General features: G+C 49.1%; 1 protein-coding gene across 1 annotated transcript; it reads right to left on the bottom strand.

Annotated features, from left to right (window-relative positions):
- Positions 1–223: 223 nt before the first annotated feature.
- MMP9 (matrix metallopeptidase 9) lies at positions 224–6,856 on the bottom strand. The gene is made up of 13 exons (XM_036902125.2): positions 6,671–6,856; positions 5,925–6,157; positions 5,434–5,582; positions 5,014–5,142; positions 4,750–4,923; positions 4,347–4,520; positions 3,855–4,031; positions 3,594–3,749; positions 2,816–3,101; positions 2,555–2,694; positions 2,083–2,233; positions 1,884–1,987; positions 224–539 (listed from the first exon to the last, which is right to left on the bottom strand). Exons 1-13 carry the CDS (start codon positions 6,806–6,808, stop codon positions 421–423), a joined length of 2,130 nt encoding a protein of 709 aa, XP_036758020.2. The 5' UTR covers positions 6,809–6,856; the 3' UTR covers positions 224–420.
- Positions 6,857–26,908: the final 20,052 nt, after the last annotated feature.

Genomic DNA, 26,908 nt, shown 5'->3' with positions numbered 1-26,908 from the left:
ATACTGGCTCCATGTAGGGGCTCAATGAATGTTCGATGAATGAATAATAGATTGGCTATTTCCTTGGCTATAAAACAGGAATAATCACATTAACCTTCCTAATAGGAAGGAGTAAATGTTAATATTTATGAAGTGCTTGGAAAACTGCCTGGCAACTAGTAAGCATTCTATCAGTTACATATGTGCATGCATGCATACATACATACAGAAATAAACCTCCTCCTCAAGATTAAAGAATCCAAGTTTATTATAAACATTCCAACAAAAAAGGAAGGTGTGAAGAGAGGGCCCAGCCCATCTCCACTCCTCCCTGTCCTCTAGAACAGACCCACCAATTTGTATCCGGCAAACTGGCTCCTTTCCCATCAGGACAGTCCCCTTGGGGACCCACACTGAAGTGCCAAAGCAGGATGGGGAGCCCTAGTCCTCAGGGCACTGCAGGATGTCAAAGTTCATATAGCCCACTTGGTCCACCTGGTTCACATCATTCCGGAAAGTCACACGCCAGAAGAAATGCTCATGGCAGAAGTAAGCTTTCTCTGCAGGGGAGAGGCAGGTACAAGAGGGGTGATTCCAACCCTCCTACATATAAATACAGAAACAGGAGCACAATCTTTACAATCATCCCTCCTGCCCTCTCTAGATCTTTCTAAGGTTTTCACATGACATCTTCATCTCCCCCACAGAGATGCTGGAGGGCACAGACCTCATGTCCAAAGCACTGGTATAGAGCCTGGCACACAGTAGGTACTCAGAATCATTCATTCATTCGTTCAGAAAATCCATCCATTCAGTCAACAAATATTTACTGGGCCAAGCCTGTTAGAGGCACTGGAGATACAGCAGAGAAGTACAGGCATGATTTCAGTTCTCTTTGTGCTTACACTCTATCAGGGTAAAACAGACAATTAACAAGCTAATGCGTAAATAAGTGAGATTGGTTTTGACAATATAGAAAGCTATAAAGGAAATGAAAGCAGGTAAGTGAATAGATAAGGAGGGTCAGCGAAAACCTCTTTGCAAAGAAGGAGAGGAAGGCAGCTCAGTGACAATCTCGGGGTCACCCGAAGGAAAAAACCTTCTCGGCAGAGGAAACAGCTGGCACAAAGACCCTAAGCTAGGCATGATCCTGATGTGCTCAAAGAGCAGCCGGAGGCCTGTGTGGGTGAAGTGGAGCAGAGAGAATGACTGTAGTAGTGTGAGGGAATGAGGAAGGGAGATGGGAAGGATCAGATCATGTTAGTGTATTTGACCTTAGAATAGGTCATCCCGAGACCACTGCCCTTCAATCCTAACCCCTCCCTACTCCCAGAGAATATATTAAAAGTATTGGACAACCAATACAGCTTGGACGAGTGTGTTTGCAAAAGAGATGATGAAAAGTGAATATTTTGGCAGTCAGCAGAACTAGTCAACTGGATGTGAGTGATGAGAAAAAGAAAGGAAGGAAGTACAACTCCAGCTATCATCCCCATTTTACAGATGGGGAAACTGAGTCTCCATGTATAGCAGTGACTTGCCCAAGGACGCGCAGCTAAGAATTATCTTATTTTCATTGTATTCCCAGCCTGGCACATTATAGGCACTTGATAAATATTCTCTAATAAAAGAATGAGCCTCCATGCAAATCATGTGCCCTGTACAGTGGGTGAAAGAGCTTCCAGCTGGAGAGTCCCACATCTGGTTGTGCCCCTGTGTCCCTGTATAATCTGGGGAAGGTCCCTGACTCTATAGGGAACTTATGAGTGTTGAAGCATTTGCCTAACCCTCCAAGGACTTTTTCTTTCGTGCTTAGAATGTGACCAATCACTAAAGGAGGGGAGTCTAGCATGGGAGATGTCTTGGGGAGAGACATGCCCCTGACCCGCGTCTGCAGCCCAAACCTCGGTACTGGAAGACGTCGTGCGCGTTCAAAGGCACCCCGGGAAACATCTGGTCCACAGGGCTGACACTGCTGGAATCCACGGTCTGTGTCTTCAGGTTAAACCTGCAGGAAGGCAGCGGGGAGACAGGTGCTCAGGCGGCGGTAAGTCGGGCGGATGGCGCCCGAGCTCCCCCTGCTGGCAGTCTCATTTCTCTCACCTCCAGAAGCGGGGCCCGCTGAATAGCAGCACTTCACCTCGGCCGCTCCGGAGGGCCCCGGTGACTTGGGCCACCTCCCGGCTCAAGCCCAGCTTGTCCAAACGCCTCGGGCCTAGCACCGATGCGCCTGTGTACACCCACACTTGGCGCCCTGCAGGAGAAAGGGTTACAGAGGTCTGGGGGCAGGGAGGCAGAACACACTTTCCTTGAATGTCAAGGGAGAGAGAACCTAGCGAAGCCTTTCCAAGTGTGTGCCCGCAGTCTCTGTGCCCAAGGAGTAGAGCCGCTCACTACGACTGTGTTAGGGTGCGCTGAGGAGGGGAACTGAAATTTAGCCCCCGCTAAATTTGCTAAATTGCACCGCCAAGAGGGGGCGCCGCACAAGACATTTTATGGATTACCCTTAGTCTCTAGGTCCTCCTAGATCTCTGAGGACGGTGGCGGGAGGGGGAAAAAAAAGGAGGAAACTAACCAGAGAAGAAGAAAATCTTCTTGGTGAGAGGATCCTCAAAGGCAGAGTCCAGCTTGCGGGGAAGGGCAGGCCACGTGTCCGTGATACGGAAAGGACCCTGCACTCCCCGTCTCTTGCCCTCAGAGAATCTCCAGTACCTCCTGGGAACGTGAAAAGGGAATGGCAGGACATTGAACCTTGAAGCGAAGGTAGTGGGCGGGGAGGGACAAACAGGTCCCTCCTCCAAACCCCCTCCCTGAATTGCAGATCCCTGCCCCTCACCCATCCTTGAAGAAATGCAGGTGTTTCCCTATCTCTGCGATGGCGTCAAAGATGTTCACGTTGCAGGCATCCTCCGCTGGATCTATTGACACTGTAGGGGCCTCAGAAGGGCCAGCAGTTGGGGGACCCGTGGGGCCAGCTGAAGGGGGGCCTGTGGGGCCCGCAGTGGGGCGCTCTGAGGGGCGGGTAGTGGGAGGTCCAGTGATGCAGACTGTCGGGGGAGCAGTGGGCTGGGACTCAGGTGTGGTGGTGGTTGGAGGCTGTGGTTCTGGTTCAGGGCGAGGACCTAAAAAGAGACACCAGATGAGGCACCCCTATTCCTGTATATCACTGTGCCCATGGATATCTGCTCCCCAAAGCCTATCAATGAGCGCCCTGGCACGCACTCTCCTCACTGTAGATGCTGGAGCCTGCCTGCCTCCAACCACAGACATGCAGCTTCCTTTCCCACACTCACCTTTCATTCCAGCCACATTTAGCCAGTCCCTGGGCTGTGTCAGGCCCTGGCTGGTGCCTATGAACACAAGACATGCAGGAACACCCCTCCCCACTTTCAGGCTAGTGGGAGAAAAGGATCCAGGAGAGGGCTGGACTGTCATCTGTAGAGTCTGGATTCTTTATCACCATCTCCAAGCATTGACCCGGCAGCATTTGGACCCAGGGGCCCTGGGCTTTCCCGCAGATACTGAGGTCCCAACCTTTCCCCATCCTCATTCTCCCTAACTAGCCCTTCCCAGCCCTTCCCTCTCCTCCCTCCGTCCCCGGCCCACAACCTCACCATACAGATGCTGGATGCCCTTCACATCGTCCTCATGCAGAGGCGACTCCTCAGTGTAGCTGTACATGGGGTACATGAGCGCTTCTGGTATAGATGAATGATCTAAGCCCAGCGCGTGGCCAAACTCGTGTGCCGCCACAAGGAACAGGCTGTATCCTGGTCGAAAGCGGGAGTCTGATGTGAACCCTGGGCCTCGCTCCCAGCCCTGACCATCCCACCACCACCACCACCACTGCCCTGAAACCTGGGAACCCTGCCTACCTTGGTCCGGGCAGAAGCCCCACTTCTTGTCGCGGTCGAAGTTCGAGGTGGTGGCGCACCAGAGGTACCCATCACTGCGGCCTTCTCTGGTGCAGGCCGAGTACTCCTTGCCCAGGAAGATGAAGGGGAAGGCGCACAGTTCCCCCGCCGAGTTGCCCCCGGTCACCGTCGAGTCGACTGGAGAGACCAAGGAGCTAGAGAATCTTGGCCTATTTTAAAACCCTAGGGGGCGTTGCGGGCACTAGGCTGGTGGGCGGGACCTGGGGACCTGAGACCAAGAAAGAGGCAGCTGGCTGGGCTAAAAGGTCAAGCCACAAAGATCGGGCGGAGACCATTAGAAATCAGAGGGTTGTGATAGTGACAGAGCCACCGCGGTCCAGGGGACCAACCAGGAGTGGAGAGACAAACTGAAGGCGCGGGGGTGGAGCCACGTTTCCGGGACCAATGCAGAATTAGGGGCGTGGCTGAATCTGGTGGGCGGGGCAGAGGCACCTCGGGTAGGGCAGAAGCCATAGAGCCTGTCCTGGTCGTAGCTGGAGGTGGTGGCGCACCAGCGGTAGCCGTCCGAACGACCTTCGGTGGTGCAGGCGGAGTAGGAGCGGCCCTCGAAGGTGAACGGAAACACGCAGGGCTTGCCGTCCGCATTGCCGTCCAGGGTGTAGAGTCCTGGGGAGGCCCGTACGATTACCACGAGGTGCTGAGAGATTATTGACCCACAGATCTGTGTACTCCGTCCCTCCTCTCCTCATTCCACAGATCAGGAAACTGGGCCCAGAGAACAGGAGAGCAACTTGCAGGCCACACAGCACAGCGGCAGAGCTGGCATTAAAACCCAGGGTTCTGGACCCTCAAGGGTGTTCAGGGACCCCCAACCTTGCCGTGACCTTGCACTCACTCTCGCTGGGGCAGAAGCCAAACCGTTGGTCGGTGTCATAATCTGCCGTGGTGCTGCACCAGAGCATGTCGTCGGAGCGGCCGGCCGTGGTGCAGGCGGAGTAGGAGCGGCCCTCGAAAGTGAAGGGGAAGTGGCAGGGGTCGCCACCTGCGTTTCCAAAGTGGGTTGGAAGTACTGCAGGGACAGGGGGGAGACGGGTCAGGATGGCTGGTGATGGGTGTGAGAAGAGAAGGGAATGGGGGCCGGGGCAGCTCAGGATCTCACCGACTCCCTTGCCCAGAGACCACAACTCTTCGTCGTCGAAGTGCGCGTCTCCCTGAATGCCCTGGCCGGGAGGAAACGCGTGTGCCAGGAGCCCGTTCTTCCCGTCGAAGGGATACCCGTCTCCGTGCTCTGAAGAAACAAGTGGCGAGAGAGTCAACCGAGTAGAACCGCGCTGATTGTGCGCCGCCCTCGGGCGCTGGACAGAGTGCGGACTGAAACCCCGCCTGTGAGCGGCTGCCCAAGCCTTGCGTCCCCCAGCTGGGCGGTGGCGGACAGGAGGGGGCAGGTAAGCGCGAGCAGCGGCCAGGCTGCCCAGACAAGCGAGAGAAAGCCGGTTCCAGGGCCCGCTCTACTCTCTCCGTGGTCCCCCCCATGCGGGCCCGGGCCAAGACCCGGGCTTTGCCCTTCTTGCGTTCTCACCCCTAACGCCGAACTGAATGACGATGTCAGCTTCCCGGCCGTACACGCGAGTGAAGGTGAGCGGGGTCACTGCGCTCCAGACAGCGAAGGCGCGGGCAAAGGCGTCGTCAATCACGTCGCGCGGCAAGTCTTCCGAGTAGTTTTGGATCCTGTCGAGGAAAGGTAGGATAGAGGTCAGAAGTGAGAAGCCGGGGCAGCAGCGACAGCCGGTGTCTCCGAGGCTTCAGCATACGCGCTATGCTTTAACTCTAAAGCACTTGCAGGCGCATTCGTCTCTTTGGACACTCACAAGGGCCTTATCAGGAGGACTTAGATTGAGGGCCCATTTTCCCAAAGGGGAGACAGGCTCCGAGGTGGAACGACTTGCCCAGTCTACTCACTTAGTGAAACCCAGGGATAGGTCTAGAACAGGACGTGTGCACCACGGGCGGATGCGCGGGACCGGCCTCCCCACCCCACCGCTCCTGCCCCCGCGGGGCCGGGCTGCGCACCAGTACGTGATGTTTTGGTGGTGCCACTTGAGGTCGCCCTCAAAGGTCTGGAATTTGCCCAGGTCTGGGACGCCGCAGCGGGGTGTTCGCATAGCCTGCAGGGTGGTGGTGTCCAGCTCGCCAGTCTCAGGAAGGGACAGGCGCCTCTGGAGAAGCCGCAGCGCCGGACCCAAGGACTGCTTACTGTCGCTCATCTCAGCCACTTGAGTGTAGCCATAGCGGTAGAGATATTCCTGTGGTTGGAGGGGCAGAGATATTCCACATCCCTGACTCTCATTCCCTGCCTTACTGGGCAGGACTCCATCCCTCCAGGCATTCAGGGACTAGCCGCCAGGCATTGCCCCCAAGGCTCGATACCTTGGAGAGCAATGCTTGTGCCCACCTGTGAATCTCCCTCCCTTAGACATACTCACCTCCTTCCCACCCTTTAATGCCCTGGTCAGTGCCTGCCTCAGGGCGCCCCTAGGGTTTACTGCTGTTCACCACCAGCCCGTGCCCACTCCAGAACCCTCCAGTGCCCACCCCCCATTTCCCATTGCCCACCTAGGAAACCCTCATTAACCCATTCCTGGCCACCACTGCCCAGAGCCACCACAGGACTCCCCGGTGCCTGATCCTGGACACCTCTGTTCTCCAGACACTCATATCACTCCCAACATACCCCAAAGGATCTCCTCTGCGATCCCATGCCTTTCCCAGAAATTCAAGCCAGCCCTGCCCAGCTCTAGACTGGGGTGTCTGCCTACCTCTGCCAGCTGCCTGTCAGAGAGATTGGCTCGCAGGTCCCCTGGGAAGACCACCACAGTAGGTTGGTGTCCTCTGGGAGCCGCAGAGCAGCAGCCTAGCACCAGGAGCGCCAGGACCAGGGGCTGCCAGGGGCTCATGATGAGGGTAGCAGTGTCTGGCTGCAGCTGCCCTCATGGGGGCTTTAAGAAGGCACTGTTAACTGAATCAGTGACCCCGCCCCTCCCTGCCAGGCTGCGGCTGACTCAGGGGATGGAGTGTGTGTGTGTGTGTGTGTGTGTGTGTGTGTGTGTGTGTGTGTTGGACAGCCCCAGCATGAGAAGGCAAAGAAAGGGCTTTCACCACCTCCTCCACTCTCCCTGTCCACAGGACCCCAGACCCACAGGAAACCGCAGGCCCACAGAGGAGGTGTTGGGTTTTGCAAACTGCAGAGCTTGTGAGAACTGAATGAAAGAAAGGGAGGGAAGGAGACAAGGCCAGAGGACTCCCTGAATCTGGTATCTGAAGGCTGCAAGTGGTCAGCCTAAGGGAAGGGGATGGAAGGTTCCCTGAGGCCTCTTTCTGAACCTAGTCATCCCCCTTCCTGGTCAGACGCCTCCATAGGCCCCTCCCCACACTCCCAGGCTCTGTCCTCTTTTCTCCTCCCTGAAAGCCTTCCTTGACTCAGCTTCCTCTCCCTGCTCCACCTGGGGGTGGAAGGAGTGGGTTCTGCTAGGCAGAAATTGGGGAATTCCACTGGGCAACCCCTGTCTTGCACAGGCTGAATCCGCCAGGTAGTAAAGGGTGCAGTTTGTGGCATCTGGAAGCCAGCTGACATGGCTTCACTCTCTGCCCTCAATGCCTCCGCAAACGTCCTCACCACTCTAAATTTGTTTTCTCAGCTGTAAAAAGACCCTTTGTCCCTAAATTGATGCGAGGATAAAATGAGATCAAACACATAAAATGCTTACTACAGGGCAAACCTGGGCCAAGACCATGATTCCAACCTGAATTCAGGAGATTGGGGACTTGGGTTCTAATCTGCTGTGTGACCTAGAATAAATGCCTTCCCCTCTCTGGGCTTTAGACTCCAGCTGCAAAATGGTGGTGGTTGGGGGTGTGGGGGATATGATCTCTGGACTTTCAGTTCTCCTCCCTGGTCTACCCAGCACAAGCTCTAGCCCACTTATCACCACTTATGCTGGTAACCAGCAGCCCTCCTCCCTCCCTTCTTCCCGGTCAGAGTGTACGTGGGACAGGATCTGTATATGCTTTCTTCAAGGCATTATTTGGGAAGGACAATCGAAACAATTAAACAAGCTGTATTTAAAGGGCTTACTATGTGCCAGGCACTTTATATGCTTACCTAATAAACGAGTCTGTGAGATGGATACAGATAGCTTCCCTTATAAGAAAATTGAAGCTCTAAAGTTCACTAATTAATGAGCACCTGCTTTGGTTTTCACTCCCAGCTCCACCATTTCCCAGCTATGTCACCTTGGGCAAGTCACTTCACCTCTGAGCCATAATAATAATGCATTATTTGAGATTTTCTGTGTGGAGTACTGTGAAAGTTCCCTACAAGCATCTCATTTCATCCTTACCACCATCTGTGAGCTTGATTTAGTAAGTACCCCTCCCATTTTCAGAGGAGGAAACTGAGGCTCAGAGCAGTTAAGGTACTTGCCTATGATCACACAGTGAGTTAATACACAGAAACAGGAATCAAGTCTATGGCTCCTGGTTCTGAAGTTTTCATCTTTAGTATCACATAAAGGGAACAGATGACCAGAGGTTAGAGGGGAGTGGGAGGATCAGATAGGGAAAGGGAGACTTAAAACTTGGAGCTTTCTCCCCTGATTCCCTGTGCCCAATGAAGATCAGAGAGGATGTTCAGGTCTTTGGAGAATCAGAGGCTAGGACAGGGGACCCAGGGAACCTATATTCCAGAGTTAAGAGTGCAGGGTCCTAAAGCAATATGATTTTAGAGATGGAAACAAAGATACCCTCCAGTCCAGGCATCTTCAGCTGGTGGCAGACATGGGTTTTAGGATAATCCATGAAACACCCCCAACTTGCCACCAATTGTACAAAATATGTCATATCTGAGTACATATGTCACATCTTTCAAATTTCACACTATTGACATTTAGGACTGTATAATTCTTTGTTTTGAGGGGCTGTTCTGCGCATTGTAAGGTAATTATTGCCAGCCTCTACCCACTAGATGCCAGTTCCCCCTGCCAGTTGTGACAACCAGAAATGTTGCCAAACATTGCCAAATGTCCCCTGGGTGGGTGGGAGGGGCAAAACCACCACCAGCTGAGAACCACTGATATGTATATATATATATATATATATATATATATTGATTTTTCTATGTAAAGAGTCCAAACTTGTATCATATACTTAAACTATTGACGATGATCCTAAAACCTTTAAAACCCACTTACGCAACAAATATTTGTTGAGTTTTCACTGGCCAGGCATTGTGCTAAGAATTAGGAATACAGGAGTGATCAAAATAACTTTGTCCCTGTGCTCATGACTGAGAATCCAGGAGGGAAAAAACGGAATGAGTAATGAATTACCTAGGAGATAAACATCGCAAGAGGAAGGTGTGCTTGCTACTCTAGATATCCCCATGATACAGATGAGAAAACTGAGGCCCAGAGTACAGACTTTATCTCCCAGGTCACAGAGCAAGCCAGGGACAGAGCAGGCGGGGCAATAAGAAGTGGTAGCTGCGAGCCTGCACTCTGGAGCCAAACTGCTTAAGTTCAAATCTCAGCAATGGCACTGCTGCAACTGACATAACCTGTCAGTGCCTCCGTTTCTCCATCTGTAAGAGGGGGTTAATAATAGTGCTTGTCTCATGGGGTTGTAAGGATCATATGCGTTAACAAATGTAAGTGCCTGGCACATGGTAATAAGTGCTTGCTGCTGCGCTTACAGTTGCCTTTGGGCCACCTGGCTGTTTTTACTAACCAGGGAGCAGGGAGAGAGCACCCCAGCAGGAGCTCTAGAGCTTGATTCCTGGAGTCAATCCAAGCAAGAACCCTCCTTTCCTCACCCCCTCCCAACTTCCTCCTTTACCCCCTGCCTCCCCAACCCCCAGCAAGGGGAACTTGGGGAGAGCTTGACTTTCAACACAGCAATGGCAGGAAGTGGTTCTGGTTACCACATCCCCTTCCCCACTTCCCCCAGCCCCTCCTTCCAATGCCACAAGTTTAGCCAAGGCCCTGGGAGAGGAGGCTGAGCAGGATATACCACAGGTGGGCTCCTCCTAACCCTGATTGGAGGCCTGCCTTCTCTAAGGCCTGCACCCAGGTGGAGGCCCCATCAGGATGGGGAGGGGGCTGATCCTGGAGCCCTGAGTCACCAGCTGGATGACACAGCCCTGCAGGCTGCTATTAGTAACTCCAGGCCCCCAGACCAGGAACAGCCTCACGAGATGAGGAATCTCCCCCCTCTCTAGGATGGGGGAACTCCAAACTTTTTTTCCCAAACCTACCAGAGAGGGGAGGGGCAGCCAGGCCTGAGATGCCCTGCCAGGAAGTGAGGAAGACACTTGTCTGGGATGAAGCAGAAAGGTTTGTTTACTGCAAGACACTGCCCCAGGGAACAGCATCATTCAAGTTCCCACCCCCCACCCACAAACACACCTACCATCCCTAGCTCCAGGGTGGTGGCAATTATGCTGACTCTCAGAGGCCCTAATAATAATAACATCATGCCTCCCACTTATCCGTATTGAGCATCTTCCGTAGGAAGCCATAGAGTACAGGCTTTGGAATCAGACCTCCTGTGTTCAAATTCCAGCTCCATACTACTCCTGGCTGCATGATCTTAAGCAAGTCACTTTGCCTCCCTGCCTCCATTCCCTCATCCATAAAATGGGGGGAGAGCATTCCTCATTCAAAGGGCTGTGGTGGGGATTTAATGATACACATTGCAAGTTTTTAGCACATAGTAGGTATGCCAAAAAATGTTGGGTATTATGATTCTGTTACTCTAGCACTCCCACCTTTACAAATGAAGACTTATGACCCCAGTTATCTTTACAAATTAGGATTCATGAGCCCTTTCTCTGGTGAGGAATCTGTGAGACTCAGGGGTTGCCCAAGTCCAGTCAACTTGCAAGGGAGAGATGTGAACTCAACCCAGACCCGACACCAGCACCTAGTTCTTTCCAGCACATTCGGCACATGCCCAAGCCACCTCAGTCGGCCATCATTCTAATAGTGCACTTGGTGGGGCGGGTGGGGGGGGGGCACGGTGTTGAACAATCTATCCAGTGCTGTCATGTACCTTATTACATCTGATGTGCACCAAACGGAGGATTTTCTTAACGTCCTATTTGAATCTGAGCTTTCAGACCTGTTGACATTCAGGGCAGCAGAGATCATAAATCATTTTTCAAGATGATGGATCAAAGGCCCAGAGAAGTGTTTCAAGTTGTTCACTGTCACACAGCTGGTGAGTGACAGAGCTGCCTAGGCCTTCTGACTCCAAATCCCGTGCTAAGAGCAGGCCACTGGATCTGGCAAGAAGGAAGTCAGTAAGGGAAGCAGCCTGGGGGACTGGGGGTGGGGGTGCTGCCCAGGAGTCAAGCTGGAGGGGGATAAGCCCAGGAACCAACAGAGAGAACAGGTGTGGGATATTTGGCTGAGCACTGTAGGACAAAAATGGGGGATAAAAAAGGAAAACAAAAGATTAAGTAGCCAGAAGGGGCAGAGAACAGTCAAGGGGAATTTATTTTAAAGCGAGAGGATCATGTCCATAAGAAGGGATGGTGCTGTGGAGGGAGAAATGTGCCAGTTTAGGGGGAAAGAAAATGAGCCTGGGACCAGTCCCTTGGCATCCAATTGCCCACAGGCTCTGCTTGGTGTCCTAGCAAAGCAGTTGCAGCCCAAAATACACATTTAAAAGACTGTTTTTTAATTAAGACTTTATTTTTTAAAGCAGCTCAAGGTTCACAGCAAAACTGAGGGGAAAGTGCAGAGATTTCCCATATGCCCCCCGCCCCCCCCCCCACATGCAGCCTCTCCTGTTATCAACATCCCCCACCAGGGGGGTAAATTTGTTTCAATCCATGAACCTGCATTGACACCTCATTATCACCCAGAGTCCAAGTATACATTATGCTTCACTCCCTGGTGTACATTCTGTGGGTTTGGACAAATACACAATGATGTTTGTCTATCATTACCATGTCAGACAGGGTAGTTTCACTGCCCTAAAGCCCTCTGTGATCCACTTACTCATCCCTCCTTGCCACAAAGATTGATTTTGATATTTGAAAAAAATCTTTAAAGAAGTCGCCTGCATGATGGGTAGGGGGCGGGGCAGGAACTTGATAATATGGGTGAATGTTGAAACCACAATGGTATTCACGTGAAACCTTCATAAGATTGTATATCAATGATACCTTAATTAAAAAAATTTTTTTTAAGAAGTAGCTGCATGAGACAAGTCAGATCTTTGGTGGACTTCCTTATATAGTCATTTCAGGATTTAGTATGTTTTACTTTGGACGACATGGGGAAGGACACCATATTCTTTCTCAGTGACCACAACCCCTAAAGGTCTAAATCTGCTTCTGTTCACAATGGGGAAGGGGCCAGGGGAGGCTCCAATCCCAGAAATCCCAGGTTAAACATTCAGTAGTCAAATATCAGTCTCAAGCTGGCGCTCCTCACCACAGTAGCATAACTAGGGCTGCCATTTAGATATTTAACAACCAGGACCCCGACTAATCAGAACTGAGTCCATCCAAGGAGCTCCAGGGGGCCCGTTGGGTGGGGTGGGGGGGTATGAACCCTTTCATTCCTGGATCTGCAGTCCTAAAGGTCTGGAAGAAGGTGCTAGAGCTCTGGAGCACTTAGAAGATTCGAAGAAGTACCTGTTACCAATGGATATGGAAATATTTCAATATTTTAACAGCTGGTGCTTTATCAGTCCTGACTACAGTCCACTTCCTATAAGGAGAGGCTTCTGAAACTTGTACCTCTGGGTCAAGGAGGGACTGAACCTAATATAGCCCCAGACAGAATACAGGTATAACAGAAGTGTTAGGAAAAAACTTGCTCAGCAGTGATTCTCAAATTTGAATCTCCTGGGATTTTTCTTTTATAGTGATGCCCGGGTGTCATTCCCTGGAGATTCTGACTTAATTGGTCTGGAGCGTGGCCTGGGCATTGGAATTTTTTTCCTAAAGCCCCCTCCCCCCACCCTGTGACTCTCATATGCAGCCAAGGGTTGCGAACAAGGCTACACAGGTTTCCTGAGACCTGTAAGAGACTCCAGATTAGGAACTCCTGGTTTGCATCAGTTAATTCCCTAGTCTGGGGACTTTTTAAAAATACAGATTCTCAAGAGATTCTGGTTCAGTAATCAGTGGGGCCCGGAATTGGCTGTTAGCAAGCTCCTGGTTTGGAAATCTGTAACAGAGACAGTTACCACGGCCTGTGGTAACTGAGAGAGGCCCAGAGATTCTACCCCCTTGCCCCCAGCCCTCCCCCAATATAGTTGAAGCAATTGAGAACATTTTGCCAGGAAGTATCCAGAACCAATTTCCGCAGCTCTTCCTTCCCCTGTGCTGTAGGGACATTGCTTCAAATGACACGCTCTGAATCGGAGCGCAAGACACCCTCCCAGGAGAGCAGAGTCGTTTTCTGGCTGCGCGCAGCAGAGCCCAGGCCTGCTCTGATTGCCTTTTCTTCCCATGAATCCTAGGACACCCTCATTTAGATGCGATCTGCATACATTTGCATACTGAGTTCTAGTGCCCCTCCTCCCTCCACCTCCACCCCGGTGGCATGTTAGGGAAAATAAAACTAATGTATTCACAAAGCCTGCTGAGATGTGTTCGAACCTCACGCAGAGCTGGGACTTTGATACACCTGAGGCCGAAGCGCTGGATGAAGGGACGATGCTCAGGCGCAGCGTGGATGCCGCAGGAAGGCCGGCAGGGAGAAAACAGAAGCCTCCCGGGGGCTGGAACCAGCCGTTCCAGAGGTGCCCCTGATGAAAAGCAATGCGGGATTTCACCGGGGGTGGGGGGAGAAGGGGAGCGCCAGTAGACGGGGTGGGGGGCTTCCCCTTTCAGGCGGCAGTCAGATTCCCTCCCAGCGACAGAGGAGGTCTGCTGTGGAGACCACCACTGGGGATCTGCCAGCCCCTGCCGTGGGCTCTAAGAAGAGCCAGCCAGGTGACAGCTGGTGCGGTGGAAGGGGCTGGGCACTAGCAGCCAAGAGACCTGGATTTGAACTCTGGACCTATCCTTCCCTGAGCCCCATTTCCCCATCTTTATAATGGGGGCAATAAGCTCATTCGGAGTGATGGAGCCATGTCCTTATTTGGTTACCCAGTAATGAATATCTTTTCTTTCCTAAGTCCCTTCTGATGCAGGAAGAAATCAGTCAGTGGGTGCAAGTGGGAGGCACTGGGACTCAGCAGCCCTGAGAGTTCCCACAGGTCGTCCCTGAGGCAAGGTTCTGGCCGTGCTTGCAGCTGACCAGCTTCCCCTGCCTCCAGCTCACTTTCCCAAGTCTGGCCTGAAGCCTTCACATCCCTGCTGGTGCTGGGAGCCTTCAGAAACCTTTCGATACCTCCCTTTTTGCTTGAGTTAGCCACAACTAGCTTTGATTGCTTGCAACCAAGGGCCCCAATTAATACATGGAGCATTCTGCTCCTTCTCAACCTTCTAAGCATCTGGTTTTGATTGCAAGTGCCACCAGCCTCATCTCTGACCAGAACCTCCTGAAGTTCCCATACTTGCAGGGCAACAGGGTCCAAATCCACTCCTCTCCAACCTGTTCCCTCCAGGCCCCTCTCTGGCTTCTATTCACAGCAGTCTGTCCTCTCTGGTGTCCCCATTTCCAAGCCATCTGTATGTAATCCTGTAGTGAGGCCCCCCTCTGTGATGTCATCCAAACAGTTGACAACTTACATAACCCTCTTAAATCTGTCCTCTCTGTGTTAGTCTGCTAGGGCTGCCATAACATACCACAGACTTGGGGGATTAACAAAAATCTATCTTCTCACAATTTTGGAGGCTGCAAGTTCAAGATCAAGGCGTCACCAGGGTTGGTTTCTTCTGAGGCCTCTCTCCTTGACTTGTGGATAGCTGTCCTCTCCTTGTGTCTCCATATGATCCCCTCTGTGCATCTGTGTGTACTAATTTCTTCTTGTAAGGACACCAGTCATACTGGATTAGGAGTTCCCCTAAAACACTCTTTTTAACTTAATTACCTCTTTAAAGACCCTATCTCCAAATAGCATCACATTCTGCATTACTGGGGGTTAGGACTGCAACATATGAATTTGGGGAGGGGCCAAAATTCAATCCATAACACTCTCTATCCTCTACATTCTCACTGCCACTTCTTCAGCCCTACCATGTGTCACCTGGTAATACCAGGTGCTCAGCCCCTCTAGCACCCAGCACCCACACTCCAGATTCATCTCCTCAGTTAGGTCTCCCTGACCATACTCTAAAAGCTTCCATTGCTCCCTAGTGTCTCCAGAATAAAGACTGAACTCCTTAGCCTGGCACCCAAGGCCCTTCAGGACCCAGATCCAACCTGCTTTTCCAATCATCATTGCGATTCAGGTCAGGAGAAATGACACCATTGTCTAGCACCTTGCTATTCCAAGAGCAATTCACTGGACCTCCACCATCAGCATCACCTCGGAGCTTGTTAGAAATGCAGAATCCTGGGCCATGCCCCAGACCTGCTGAAACAGAACTTGCGTGGCCTGCACACACCCCAGGTCATCCTTGAGCACACTGAAGTTTCAAGGTTTACAGACACTAATGGTGTCAAGAGACGGCCTCATAGGAGTGGAACCTGTGGTCACAGGAATGGGTCAGAAACTTGACTGGCCTGACAGAACCATCCAATTCACAGGAGTCTGGGATACACAGCAGTGACAATTCTGAACAAACAAATGAACCTGGCTTCCCAAGGCCATTAGCAATGCCAAGCCACAAGTAGAAACAAATGAAAAAGATGTCAGAGATGGATCCCTGATGGGAACGGCAAGGTTCTGTCTCTCGTTTCCATTCAGCAAACATTTACTGAGGCCCTGCTGAGTGCCAGGCCTGATGCTGAGCGTTGGTGTAGGCAATGAAAGGAGATATTTCCTGGAGCACATCATGCCCTGGACCCTGGACTTTTGCACTCTTCATCCTGCCACCCTGCCTCAAACTCTTCCCACGCCACCCCTCTCTGCCCTCCGCATGCCTGGCTAAATCATGTTTATATTTTATATTTCAGCTGAGATGTTATTTCTTCCAGGAAAATGCTGCTGACTGCCCCAAGCTGAGAACCTGGGAAGGGGGGCTCTTCCATGGTCCCATGACTCCCCTCAGCCCACCACTTCCCTTATTATGGCATTTTTTGTAATTTGGAGTGAATTTCCTGTTTATTCATCTCTCTCTCTCCCTGCAGGCTGAGATCATTCTGAGGGCATAATGCTATGTTCACTTATCTGCTGTGTTCACTACATTCACAGGAATTTCTTAAACATAGAAAAATAGTAGTGATACTAGTCAGCTTTTTAATTTTTTTAGCTCATACTACGTGTCAGGCAATGTCCAAAGTATTTATATATATTAACTGATTTAATCCTCACATCTATGCAGTGAGATGGATGCTGTTATTTTTCCAATTTCACAAAGACAGAGAGACTCAGAGAAGTCAAGTAACTTGCCTAAGGTATCACAGCTATTAAATGACAGAGTAGGGATTCAAATACAGGCAGTCTGGCTCCAGAATCTGCATATTGGAAGAGGGGGTGATTGACTGTATAGGGGAGCGGTCAGAGGTCAGGGCAGGCTTCAGCAGGAACCTGAGCCAGGTTTTGAAGAGTGTACAGGAGTTTGCCATGTGAATAAGCAGCAGAGCTTCGCAGACTTGACAACTTCCAACCCAGCATCCCCATGTCATTGCAACAGCATTTTCCTAGAGGGCAAAAGAAAGGCAACTGACAGCACTCCAGACACTGGCCCATGAGGCTCAGGGAGGGTGAATGCCTTAGACAGCGTCCAGTTTCAGCCTGAGTCACCCACAGGTGGGGCAAGTGATTTGTACACACCCTGGGGCTCTGGGCCTTCAGTCCCTGCGTGGGTGTAAAGTACACCCTCCTCCTTCCTTGCCCCAAGATTCAAGTCTCACTCCTAAACCTCGCCCCCATTCCTTGCAAGGATTGGCTCACCAGCGTCAGAAGGAAGGTCCCAATGAGCTCACCTTAGGGCAGGTGAGGCCCAGAGCAGATTTGGGGAATGTGAGGAGAGTCAGAGAGTTTCCCCAAAACCCTACTCAGGAGGTCTTCAGCCTGACCTTACAAACTCTGGGAGCCTCGTCTGGCTCAGGAGTCCCTCAACTTTTAAAGCCCCAGAACCCTTCTAAGAAACTGGATCTGAAGGGAACCCCAGTATATAAAACAGATTAAAAGGAGGTGCTCTTCTGCTCTCCATCTCCATGGACCCTGTCCCTGGGAAGGACCCTGAACCCGGACCTAGCCCAGCCACTTCTTTTTACTGTTGGGGAAACTGAGGCCTGGAGAAAGAAAGAGATTTGCTGAGAACACAGAGCAAGTCAGGGCCAGCACCTAGACGGAACTCAGGTTCCTGGGATTGGACCAGCACGCTTCTGTGTAAACACCACGGCCTCTCCCATCCTCTCCGTCCTGTCCTCTCAGATACAATCTGGAAGACTCCACCCACCACCTTCACTCCCATTCATTTATTCTCTTAGCAAATCTTTACTAAGCTCCTTCTGAGTGTTAGGCACTGAGCCGGCCCCTCACCTCAGGGGGTGGTTTATCGGACTGCTCATTGTACTATTCCTGCAGTTTTCTGAGAGTTTGAGAGTTTTTTTAAATAAAAAGTAGGGGGGAAATAAGAAGTCAAGATAATGGTTATTCCATGAACGGGCAGAGCAGGAGGGGTCTTGGGGAGCTGTGCACATGCTCTCGTTCCTCATGTGAGACCAGTTACATGTGGTAAAGTGGGTCAAATTGCCTCCCACCCCCTTGATATATCCACCAGGACTCTGTGAATATGACCTTATTTGGAAAAAGAATCTTTGCTGATGTATAAATTAAGTATCTTAAAATGAGATTATTCTGGATTAGTGTGGGTCCTACATCCAGTAACTGGTATCTTTCTAAGAAAAAAGCAGAGAGAGAATTGAGATCCAGAGACACAGAGACAAAGGCCCGGTGAAGATGGAGGCAGCCACAAGCCCGGGACCTCTTGGGGCCCCCAGGAGCTGCAGGAGCAGAGGAAGGATTCTTCCCCAGAGCCTGCAGCGGGTGTGTGGCCCTGCTGACACCGTGATTTCAGAATTCTGGCCTCCAAAACTAAGAGAGTAAATCTATGTTGTTTTAAGCTGCCAGGGTTGTGGTAATTTGTTACGGTAGCTCTCGGACACTAACGCAGGTATGTTCACTTAATGAAAAATCATCAAGCTGTACACTTAAGATTTGTGTGCGTGTCTCTATGTATATTATACTCCTTTTAAAATGTACTTAAAAATAAGTGAATCACTATCTACTATCAGCATTCATTTATTTAAAAAATTTAAAAGAAAGTTTAGTAAGGACATAATCTCAAAATAAAAGATGGGTTCTTAAAATGAAATCATTTGGTACTTGTCTTTCTCCACCTGGCTTATTTCACTGAGCTTGGGCCCTTAAAATGAAATTTAACTGTATGACACTTTTCTTTCATTTGCTAAGAATTTGCAAGTATATCTCAATGTAGATAAGCGCTAGCTGAAGATGGGCTACATCAGAATCACCTGGGGAGCTTTAAAAAATACAGAATCCCAGACTGAGAGGTCACCAAGACAGGATAACGAAGCCTAGAAATAGCCTGAATACATGTGGGAATTTAGTATATGCTAAAAGGTGGCATTTCAAATTAGGGGAGGAAGACAGATTATGCAATATGGTGTTGGTTCAACTGGCTGGCCACTTGGAAAAAAATAAAACTGTGTCTCTACCTCATTCCAATCACCAAAATAAATTCCAGATGGATGAAGACTTTAAGAAAAAAACACACTAAAAGGATTACAAGAGAATGTGAGATGCTTCCCTTTTATAATCTTGAGGTAGGAATTGCCTTTAACAAACATTTACTGAATAGTTCTTCTCTACCTTTGCTTGGTGCTAGAGAGAGGCAGACAACGGGAGGTCCTTGCCCTCCAGGAAACGGTACTAGTGAGGGTGATCTAAAACACTGGTTTCCAGGTTTTGAGATTTCACAACCCATTAATAATTACTTTTAAATTATTTGCTTTTTAATAATCTTAGAGTAGAGAAAGCATTTCCATGCACAATACAAAATCACAAAACTGTTATGAAAAAAAATTAATGAATTTCACGACATAAAAACAAATGGTCAACAATGGGGTATGGGGGGGACTCAATAATATGGGTGAAAGTAGTAACCACATTGTTTTTCATGTGAAACCTTCTGTGGACAAATGAAAGTTCCTGTGGCCAGGATTCTCACCTGGCCCTGGTAGGCTAGCTCACTACACACGTGTGGCAAATACGTTGCTATTGACTCTATATACAGAGCTCCGCCCAGTGCTCTGGGTTACACAGTGGCACCGCTGCGAGGCTGCAGGAGAGCACAGACGCTGGAGTGGTGGCAGCACTGAGGACAGAGGCCCAGAGGACGGCCGTGCTGCCGAGAGGCCCAGAGGCAGAGACTGGCTTGCTGCATGCAGACTTGTTCTGAGTGACTGACCTGCCACCATGGAAATAAAGTTGGGTATAACCCTTTCACCCCAAGAATGTTCTACTATCATTACTTTGGTCACACTGAATCCATAGTGACCTTGCCTGGGGCTGAAACCCATTGGCAAGATACCTTCATAAGAGTGTATATCAATGATACCTTAATAAAAATTTTTTAAAATAAATAAAAAATAAATTTAAAAAATTAAAAAAAAATACGAATGGTCAAAACACACAAAAACAAAACAAGACAAATGGCCCTGATGGAAGAGGGGAATGAGGATAGATTGCCTAATGAGTATGAGGTTTTATTTTGGGGTGATAAAAATGTTTTGGAACTAGATAGAGGTGATGGTTGCCCAACATTATGAATGTACTAACTACTACTGAATTGTAAGCTTTAAAATGATTAATTTTATGTTAAGTGAATTTTACATCTACTTAAAAAAATAGGAATACAGCTTTTAAAGTCAACTAGAAAAACCCCCAAATGCCCACTGGGAAAAAATTTGCAACACAAAAGGGAAGTGATGAATGTGTTTCCCTAATATAAAAAGAGTGCTTAAAAATCAGTAAGACAATGTAAGAACTTGTTCGTTATGCTTCAGAAGATTGGAGACTGTTGAGAGTTAGGCTTGGGGTTGATTAATGATTGTGCATTGAGTCCCCTATACAGAATTTTATTGTTGTGAACAATCATTTGGTCAATAAATATGAGAGGTGTCCTCTCAAAAAAAAAATCAATAAGACAAAGATAAACAATCTGGTGTTGGTGAGGACATGGGACAACAGACAACCTCATACATCACTGTTAAGAATTTGGTGTGAACTTTTGGGATCGTAATTTGGAAATCATTTAAATGGACATAACTTTACCCAGAAATTTCATTGCTGAGATTTTTTTTTCCTTACATATATACTTACACAAGTGTTCATTGTATTGTTCTTGCAAATCAAGCAAACATATATAGGTTCAAAGGTACTTTTTGCTGCATTGTTTATCATAGCAAACAAAGTTCCCATCACTAGAGAACTGATTAAATATGGTACATTCACTGGGTAGTGGATCCTACCCAGTCATTAAAAAGAGCAAGATATATCTATACATGCTTATGGAAAACTATCAGAGATAAGAACTACTGTGTGTGTTGGGGTGGGAGGAAGCAATGTCCACATCAGTGTTATATATGCAGTGCATGTGTATTCTTAAACATTTCTGAATAGTACACATCTGGTGTTATCAGACATGCATATTTTATTCCTGTGCATTAAAAAATAAATTAATAACTTCCATATGTATCAATAAAAAATTGTTTTGCATGTTTTATCCTTTACATAAATAATGTTTAATTTTTACAGGATAGCTCTTAGACTCAGGCAACTTGAGCACTGGACCCCGAGTTTTAGAGGGGCCTCCCTCTAGCCCTTCTCTGTGCTCTTCTCCATGGGGCAAGGAGTCCATGGAAAAGTGTACACTGGAGTCTGTGAGCCTCTTCCAGACCACACTCAAGAAACAGGGGACCCCAAAACTCCCCACCCAAACAGCCTCCAGTGCCATGCAACACCTATGCAGAACTCTTTCAGGGTCCATCCTCCTGAGAATGGACCATCTACCTTAGTGTGCACCCCTAGACCAGAGGGGTGGCCAAGGGCTGACGGTTTGGGGATGGTTGGGATGGGGAGTAACTGGCGCTGAGCCTGGCCTGGAGTGCCCATACACCAAAGGAGCAATGGGTAGGATGCAGATAGGAGTGGGCCTCCGTTTGTGTTGTTGCTTTGGACCCCCCGCCCCAACATACACACTCATGAAATTCTGTGCATTCGGCACCTTGCTTTTCCATTCAACATTACATCTTTGAGTATTAGCTATGTAAATATCTATAGCTCCAGCTTATTGATATTCACCCCTATACAATATTTCTTCAAAGTTTTAAAAGTTTCAGATCCCTGGCCCCTTACCCAGAAGTATCTGGCGTTGGGGAGGCACCAGATGGGGCCAGAGCATCTGCATCTTTTGGAAGCTCTGCGCGATGCAGCTCAGCAGCCCTGTTTGACGACCACAGGTAGCTAAACCCCTCCTGGCATGCTCCTGGCTTTGCACAGGCTAACACTGTCACTGTCTGCTGCCACTCCATGTGGTTCCCCGGGTCTGCCAGGATCGGTGGCTCCTGCAACCGCCACCAGCAGCGCAGCGGCCTGGTGCAGGTCTGGGAAACGAGACGGAGGCAGCGGGCGCCCCCTGCTGGACGCAAACGTGAGCTGAGCGGATGGGTCCCTCCATGCCTCCACCCACCCTCGCCCAGGCTTTTCCCCAGCCTTTAATGCTTATTTAAGGCCTACTGTACTTGGGCACAAATAACTGCCATCTCTCCCACTTTCAAAAAAACGTTCACACATAACATAGACATTCTAATAGCTCCCTTTCACGGAGCCTTTATGAGGGATGAGGCAGTGTCCTGGTTGATCTCTGTGGGGCTCAAGTCCTGGTCCATCCTCTTATCGCTGTGTGACCTCTGGCAAGTTATGGAACCTCTGAGTAACTCAGTTCTTCATGGATAAAATGGGACAGTAATGTCACCTACCTCATAGGACTGCTTTGAGGATTAGAGTTTAAAGAGCACCTGGCATGCAGCAATGACTAGTTACTAGTAGATGCCAGACCCAGGGCTAATGATTTCTCCCAGCGACAGAGAGCTTCCTTGTGCCAGCTGCTGCACTATGTTCTTTCTGTTGATTACCTCATTTAGTCATCACAACTCCATGAGCTGAGTGTGCTTATATTCACCTCCACTTTACAGAGGAGGAAACTAAGGCACAGAGATTGAGCAACTTGCCCAAAGGCTCCAGCCTGCCAGAGTGCAGCATGATTTTAGCCCAGGAAATTGTACTAAAGAGCCCATACTTTTAATCATTATATCCTCACAGCAATCTGATCAGGTATGTATTACACCCATTATACAGCTGAGAATACTAAGACTCAGAGTAATGAAGCGACTTGCCTCAGATCACACGACATACTAGTACTGGAGCGGTGGTGTGGACTAGCCCTGGTTCTGTGTCTTTGCATTTTTTCATGTAATTCCATGATAACCCAGCAGGCATGGTGACTCTGTGTGACAAGTAAGGATGCTGAACTGAGATGACTGAGTTGCTCAAGGTCACAGAGCCAGTTAGTAGGGAGCTTTTTCTGTTGGAGGCAGGGCCCAGGACATTCTATTCAGGGCCCAGCACCTCTGCGGCGCCCTGCTGTAGCCCACAGCCATCTCTTGTCTTTAGGCTCTCAGCTCCTGTTCCCAGGCATCTGAGTTTAGCACCACTTGCTTCTGGGCCAGCCTCAGCGCAGCTGTCCAAGTTATGCTCTCGAGCTGTCACTCAGCCAGAACCTAGCCTTAGCATTGTCTTCCAGGATGTCCTGTAGGGCTTGGAGCTCAGATTCCAATTCCGTACCCTCTACAAGGCAGCTGGTACCAGGTAGGGAGCAGGAGTTTGGAACCAGATAGTCCAGGGTTCTAATCCAGCTGTGTCCCCCATTCTGCATGATCTTAGGTGAGTTTCCTCATATCCCTAACTCCCATTTCATCATCTCTAAAATGGGGACAGTGATCAGTCCTTTACATGCTTCTGTGAGGATGAACTGCAACACAGTGTGTACAGCATCTGGTACACAGTAGGTGCTCGACAAATGTTAGCTCCCTTTGCTAGTCCTTTGCCCCAGACTCTTATCTCCTGCTGTTTATGCTGCCTCCTCACAGGCCCCTAAGTCCCCATCTTCACCTCCAAGATGATCCCGTGCCCTGGATAAGATGTCTCCAAGCCAGGGTTGGGCTAGTGTAGAATACATGTCCTCTGTGGTGCCTTGGGAAGGGGGAAGGGCAAACAAACACTGGTTCATAGGCAGAAAACCATTACCATATATAACTCAGTCATTGCTCAATGGCCTAACATAGACTGATTGAGTCTATCTTTGTTAGACTATCTTTGGTAGTGGGGCTATAGTGGTAAACAAGAAAAACAAGCTCCCTGTTTGATACATATCACTGAGAACATACCTATCCAATGTCCAGCTGGCCAGGCTAAGCACCATGCATAATGACACTAGATCCATTTAGTGAGCACTTGTGCTGTTTCACTTAATCCTCATAAATATCATATGAAGCATTAATATCATCCCTAATTTATAGGTGAGGAAACAGAGATGTAGAGAGTTAAGTAACTTAAAGAGGAGCTGGGGGCTGACTACAGTCTGATTCCAGAGCCTGAGCTTAACTGTACTGCCAACATTCTCCCTTTTATTCCTCAGTTTCTATTGCTATTCCCATTCTATAGGTGAGAAAACTGAGGCTCAGAGGGAATGAAGGCTATCCAGTCTCACACAGCATATAAATGTAGGGGCTGGGATATTTGGACTCTAGGTTTGGTCTGACTCCAGACCCCATGTTACCCCTACCAAGAGCAGATTCCTTCAACAACCATTTTCTTCCCAGCAGAGAAACAAATCAGACCTGGGTCTGGCCTTGGGAAGTTCAATCTACTGAGGAAGCTGGGAGTAACCGCCAGCATTGCATTGTGGTATATCATATGACAGAGGCATGGAGAATGTGCTAGGGAGATAGTAAATCTACTGGGAAGGAGTTCTAGGAGGCTTCCTGGAGGAGGTGATACTTAAGTTGGCTATGGAAAGATGAAAAGCCTAAAAGGATCAAATGAAGTTGAGGGGAGGGGGATTGCCGGACAACACATACATGGTACGACTCCTTCCTAGGGTCAGGACTATCTGAGTCAGTTCATTTTTCTGTTTATTTCAAATCCATTCTCTGCCCTTCTGTTCCACTCTATGTGGTAGAGGCTGATTCCAGAAAATCATGTTTCCTGGGTTCCTTTGCCAACTGGCTTCTGGCAGGGGTCAGCCAGTGGGAAGCGCTGGTGAGAGATTGGAGAGTGAGAGGAAGGGAGAAGCCAAGGCATTTCTCACCATCTCTCCCAGCCTTGTGGAGGACGAGGGTGGTGTCAGCAGCTACACATCCTCCACAGTCACAGCTCCTGCTAGAAAGGCCCGTTATGGTCCCTCTCTGGTGTGGCCCCAGTTTCTGGTCCCTATAATGCCATTTTCTCCCTTTATAGCTGCAGCCCTGGGGGAGGTCGTGTCTTCCTATGCTAATCTCAGGTTTGCCTCAACTTCCCCTGGTTGCTTTTCCTGCCTGTCATACAACTTGTAACTAATTCTCCATATTAGAGTTCCTCTTTAGAATCATCTGGCATGGGTCTTGTTTTCTCCCAATATTACGTATCTGTTTCCTTGCCTGTAAAATGAGGATTCATCATTCAACAAATAGGTATCTGATAGCTTCCTTGTGACTGCAAAACCTCAATGCTGGGAATATCATAGGAAGCAAGACAGATTAAAAGACGTGAAAATCCAGGCACTGCCTACTCCTCATGTGATCAGATGAGATGTTTGCACAAATGCCACCTGCAACCTGGGCCTCAGGAATTGACATTACAGGCAAATGCTATTTGGATGACAGCCTACTTCTGAATCCAAGTGTTCTGGTCCTAGGGCTTTTACCCACTACGCCTTGCCCCCTCCAGTCCTGAAAAAGAAAGATTTAGGACAAGTAAAACGAAGCCTTAATTTACACTGTGGGGAGTTAACTTAAGGGACTCATTATCCCAAGTGGTAGTACAATTTTAAGCTATAAATAGGTTTTTAAGAATAGGTTTAGCTAAACCCATAGATGTCAGTGGCACAGCCAGAAGGTAGAGGTGAGCCCCAGAGCCCCCACTTACTGATTGCCTACCCTCAGCTCTGCTGTTCTGGGGCATCTAGCACAGGGGAAAGAGCACTGGACTGGGAGTCAGAGAAACCAGGGTTTGAATCCCAGCTCTGAAGACCACCAAGTGCATGACCTTGGATAAGTCACTTCACTGACCCTGAGCCTGTAACTTGGAATACTGAGAACAAGGATCTCTGGTTGTTGTGATTAGTTTAAAAATACATATAAAGCACTTAAGGCAGCACCTGGCACTTGATAGGTGCTCAATAAACATTTTCTTAATTATTATCTGTTACAAGAGATCGGTAGAATTACAACCCTGTTCATTAAACCAGGAATTTTTCTGTGTGATCCTGAGGAAGTCACTTTCTCTCTGGGCTTCAGTTTCTTCATCTGTAAAATGGGAAGATAGTAACCACCCTGCTGGGCTCAGGAAAAGATTAAGTATCATCTAGGAACCAGGTATTATTATTACTACTACCACTACTACTACTACTACTACTACTACATGAGAAGTATACATCAAGTGTGCAATCTAAGTGTGCATTCTGGAGCCACATGCCTGCTTCTCAATCCCAGCTCTAGCCCTTAAGATTCTTTTACTGATCTGTGCCTGTTTCCTTTCGTGTGAAATGATATGAAATTGCATGGTACCTGTATTTCTTGGGGCTTTCCAATCAAACAGACCTATATCCATATCCCAGCTCCATCCTCTTGACTGTGTGACCTTGGAGAAGTCACTTCCCCTCCTTGAGTCTCAGTTTTCCCCTCTTTACATGGAGAATGGTACAACACCTGCTTCTTTAAGGTACCATGATGCAGCAAAGCACATGCACGACACCTGGCATGTGGTAGGTACTTGCTGACAATGCTTTCCCTCCTCTTTCCCTTTTGGCTCCTCTCCTCAGCACTTTTCTCAATGGTCCATTTTAACATCCTCTGACCCAGAGCCCCTTCGTTGCTTCTAGAAGTCTCCCCATCAAAGCTGAGGTCAGAACTACAAACTGCATGCTCTGGTGGGAAGAAACCTGGATTAGCAGTCAGACAACCTGAGTTGGTTTGTCTTTGCCATTGAAAGGTTCTGATCTGGTATGTTGTTTCTAAGAAGCTATTATCTTGGCCCATGAGCTTTTCCCCTGTGGGCTTGGGCTCTTCTGTTCAATGATGAGTTTGTTGCCTTCCATATCAGGACATTCTGCAGTCTTGTGATTCAGCAGCAAAGGCCAAAGTTAGGGTTGACCCTTAGCTGGGTGGGGGTGGGAATGGGTGCTGCAGGGCTACTCCTAAGTAACCCAACATCCTTTGGGGAGGTGACTTGGTCAGAGGCAGGGTACATCCTACTGGCATGGGGTGGGGAGTTGGGGGGTGGCTCTGCAAAGCTAAGGAATCAGGTCCACGTCAGAAAACTGCTCAGGGAGTGCAAAATCAACCTGCCAACATGCCACTGTTGACTCAGTTCTCCAGGACTGCTCTAGGGGCCTGTCCTGCTGGATGGGAGGGAGGGGGGACAAGGCAGCCTAGCCCATCCAGAGGCCTCATGCTCTATTCCTCCTACCAAAATCTGTTCCTGGGAAAGGACTGGGAAAATCCCCTCATACTCAGGTACACAGAAATTTAAAACCCTCAAAGGATCCTTTGTCTTTCTAATAGGTTTTCTTTATAGGAATTTTTTGAGTTTCTTTGCTCATCCCTCCCAAATTTGTACTTTTCAATTGAGGAAAGTAACTT

Source organism: Manis pentadactyla, chromosome 5, assembly GCF_030020395.1.
Source record: "Manis pentadactyla isolate mManPen7 chromosome 5, mManPen7.hap1, whole genome shotgun sequence".
Taxonomy (NCBI): Eukaryota; Metazoa; Chordata; class Mammalia; order Pholidota; family Manidae; genus Manis; species Manis pentadactyla.
Note: the sequence above shows the minus strand (reverse complement) of the source record. Positions and strands in the feature narration are given on the sequence as shown.

Excerpts from the sequence above, each read along its gene's own strand:
- MMP9 (XM_036902125.2), bottom strand. The coding sequence starts at position 6,808 with ATGAGCCCCTGGCAGCCCCTGGTCCTGGCGCTCCTGGTGCTAGGCTGC. Across the intron at positions 5,583-5,924 it reads CACCAAAACATCACGTACTG|GATCCAAAACTACTCGGAAG; the intron begins GTGCGCAGCCCG and ends TTTCCTCGACAG. Across the intron at positions 3,102-3,593 it reads GGGCATCCAGCATCTGTATG|GTCCTCGCCCTGAACCAGAA; the intron begins GTGAGGTTGTGG and ends GTCTCTTTTTAG.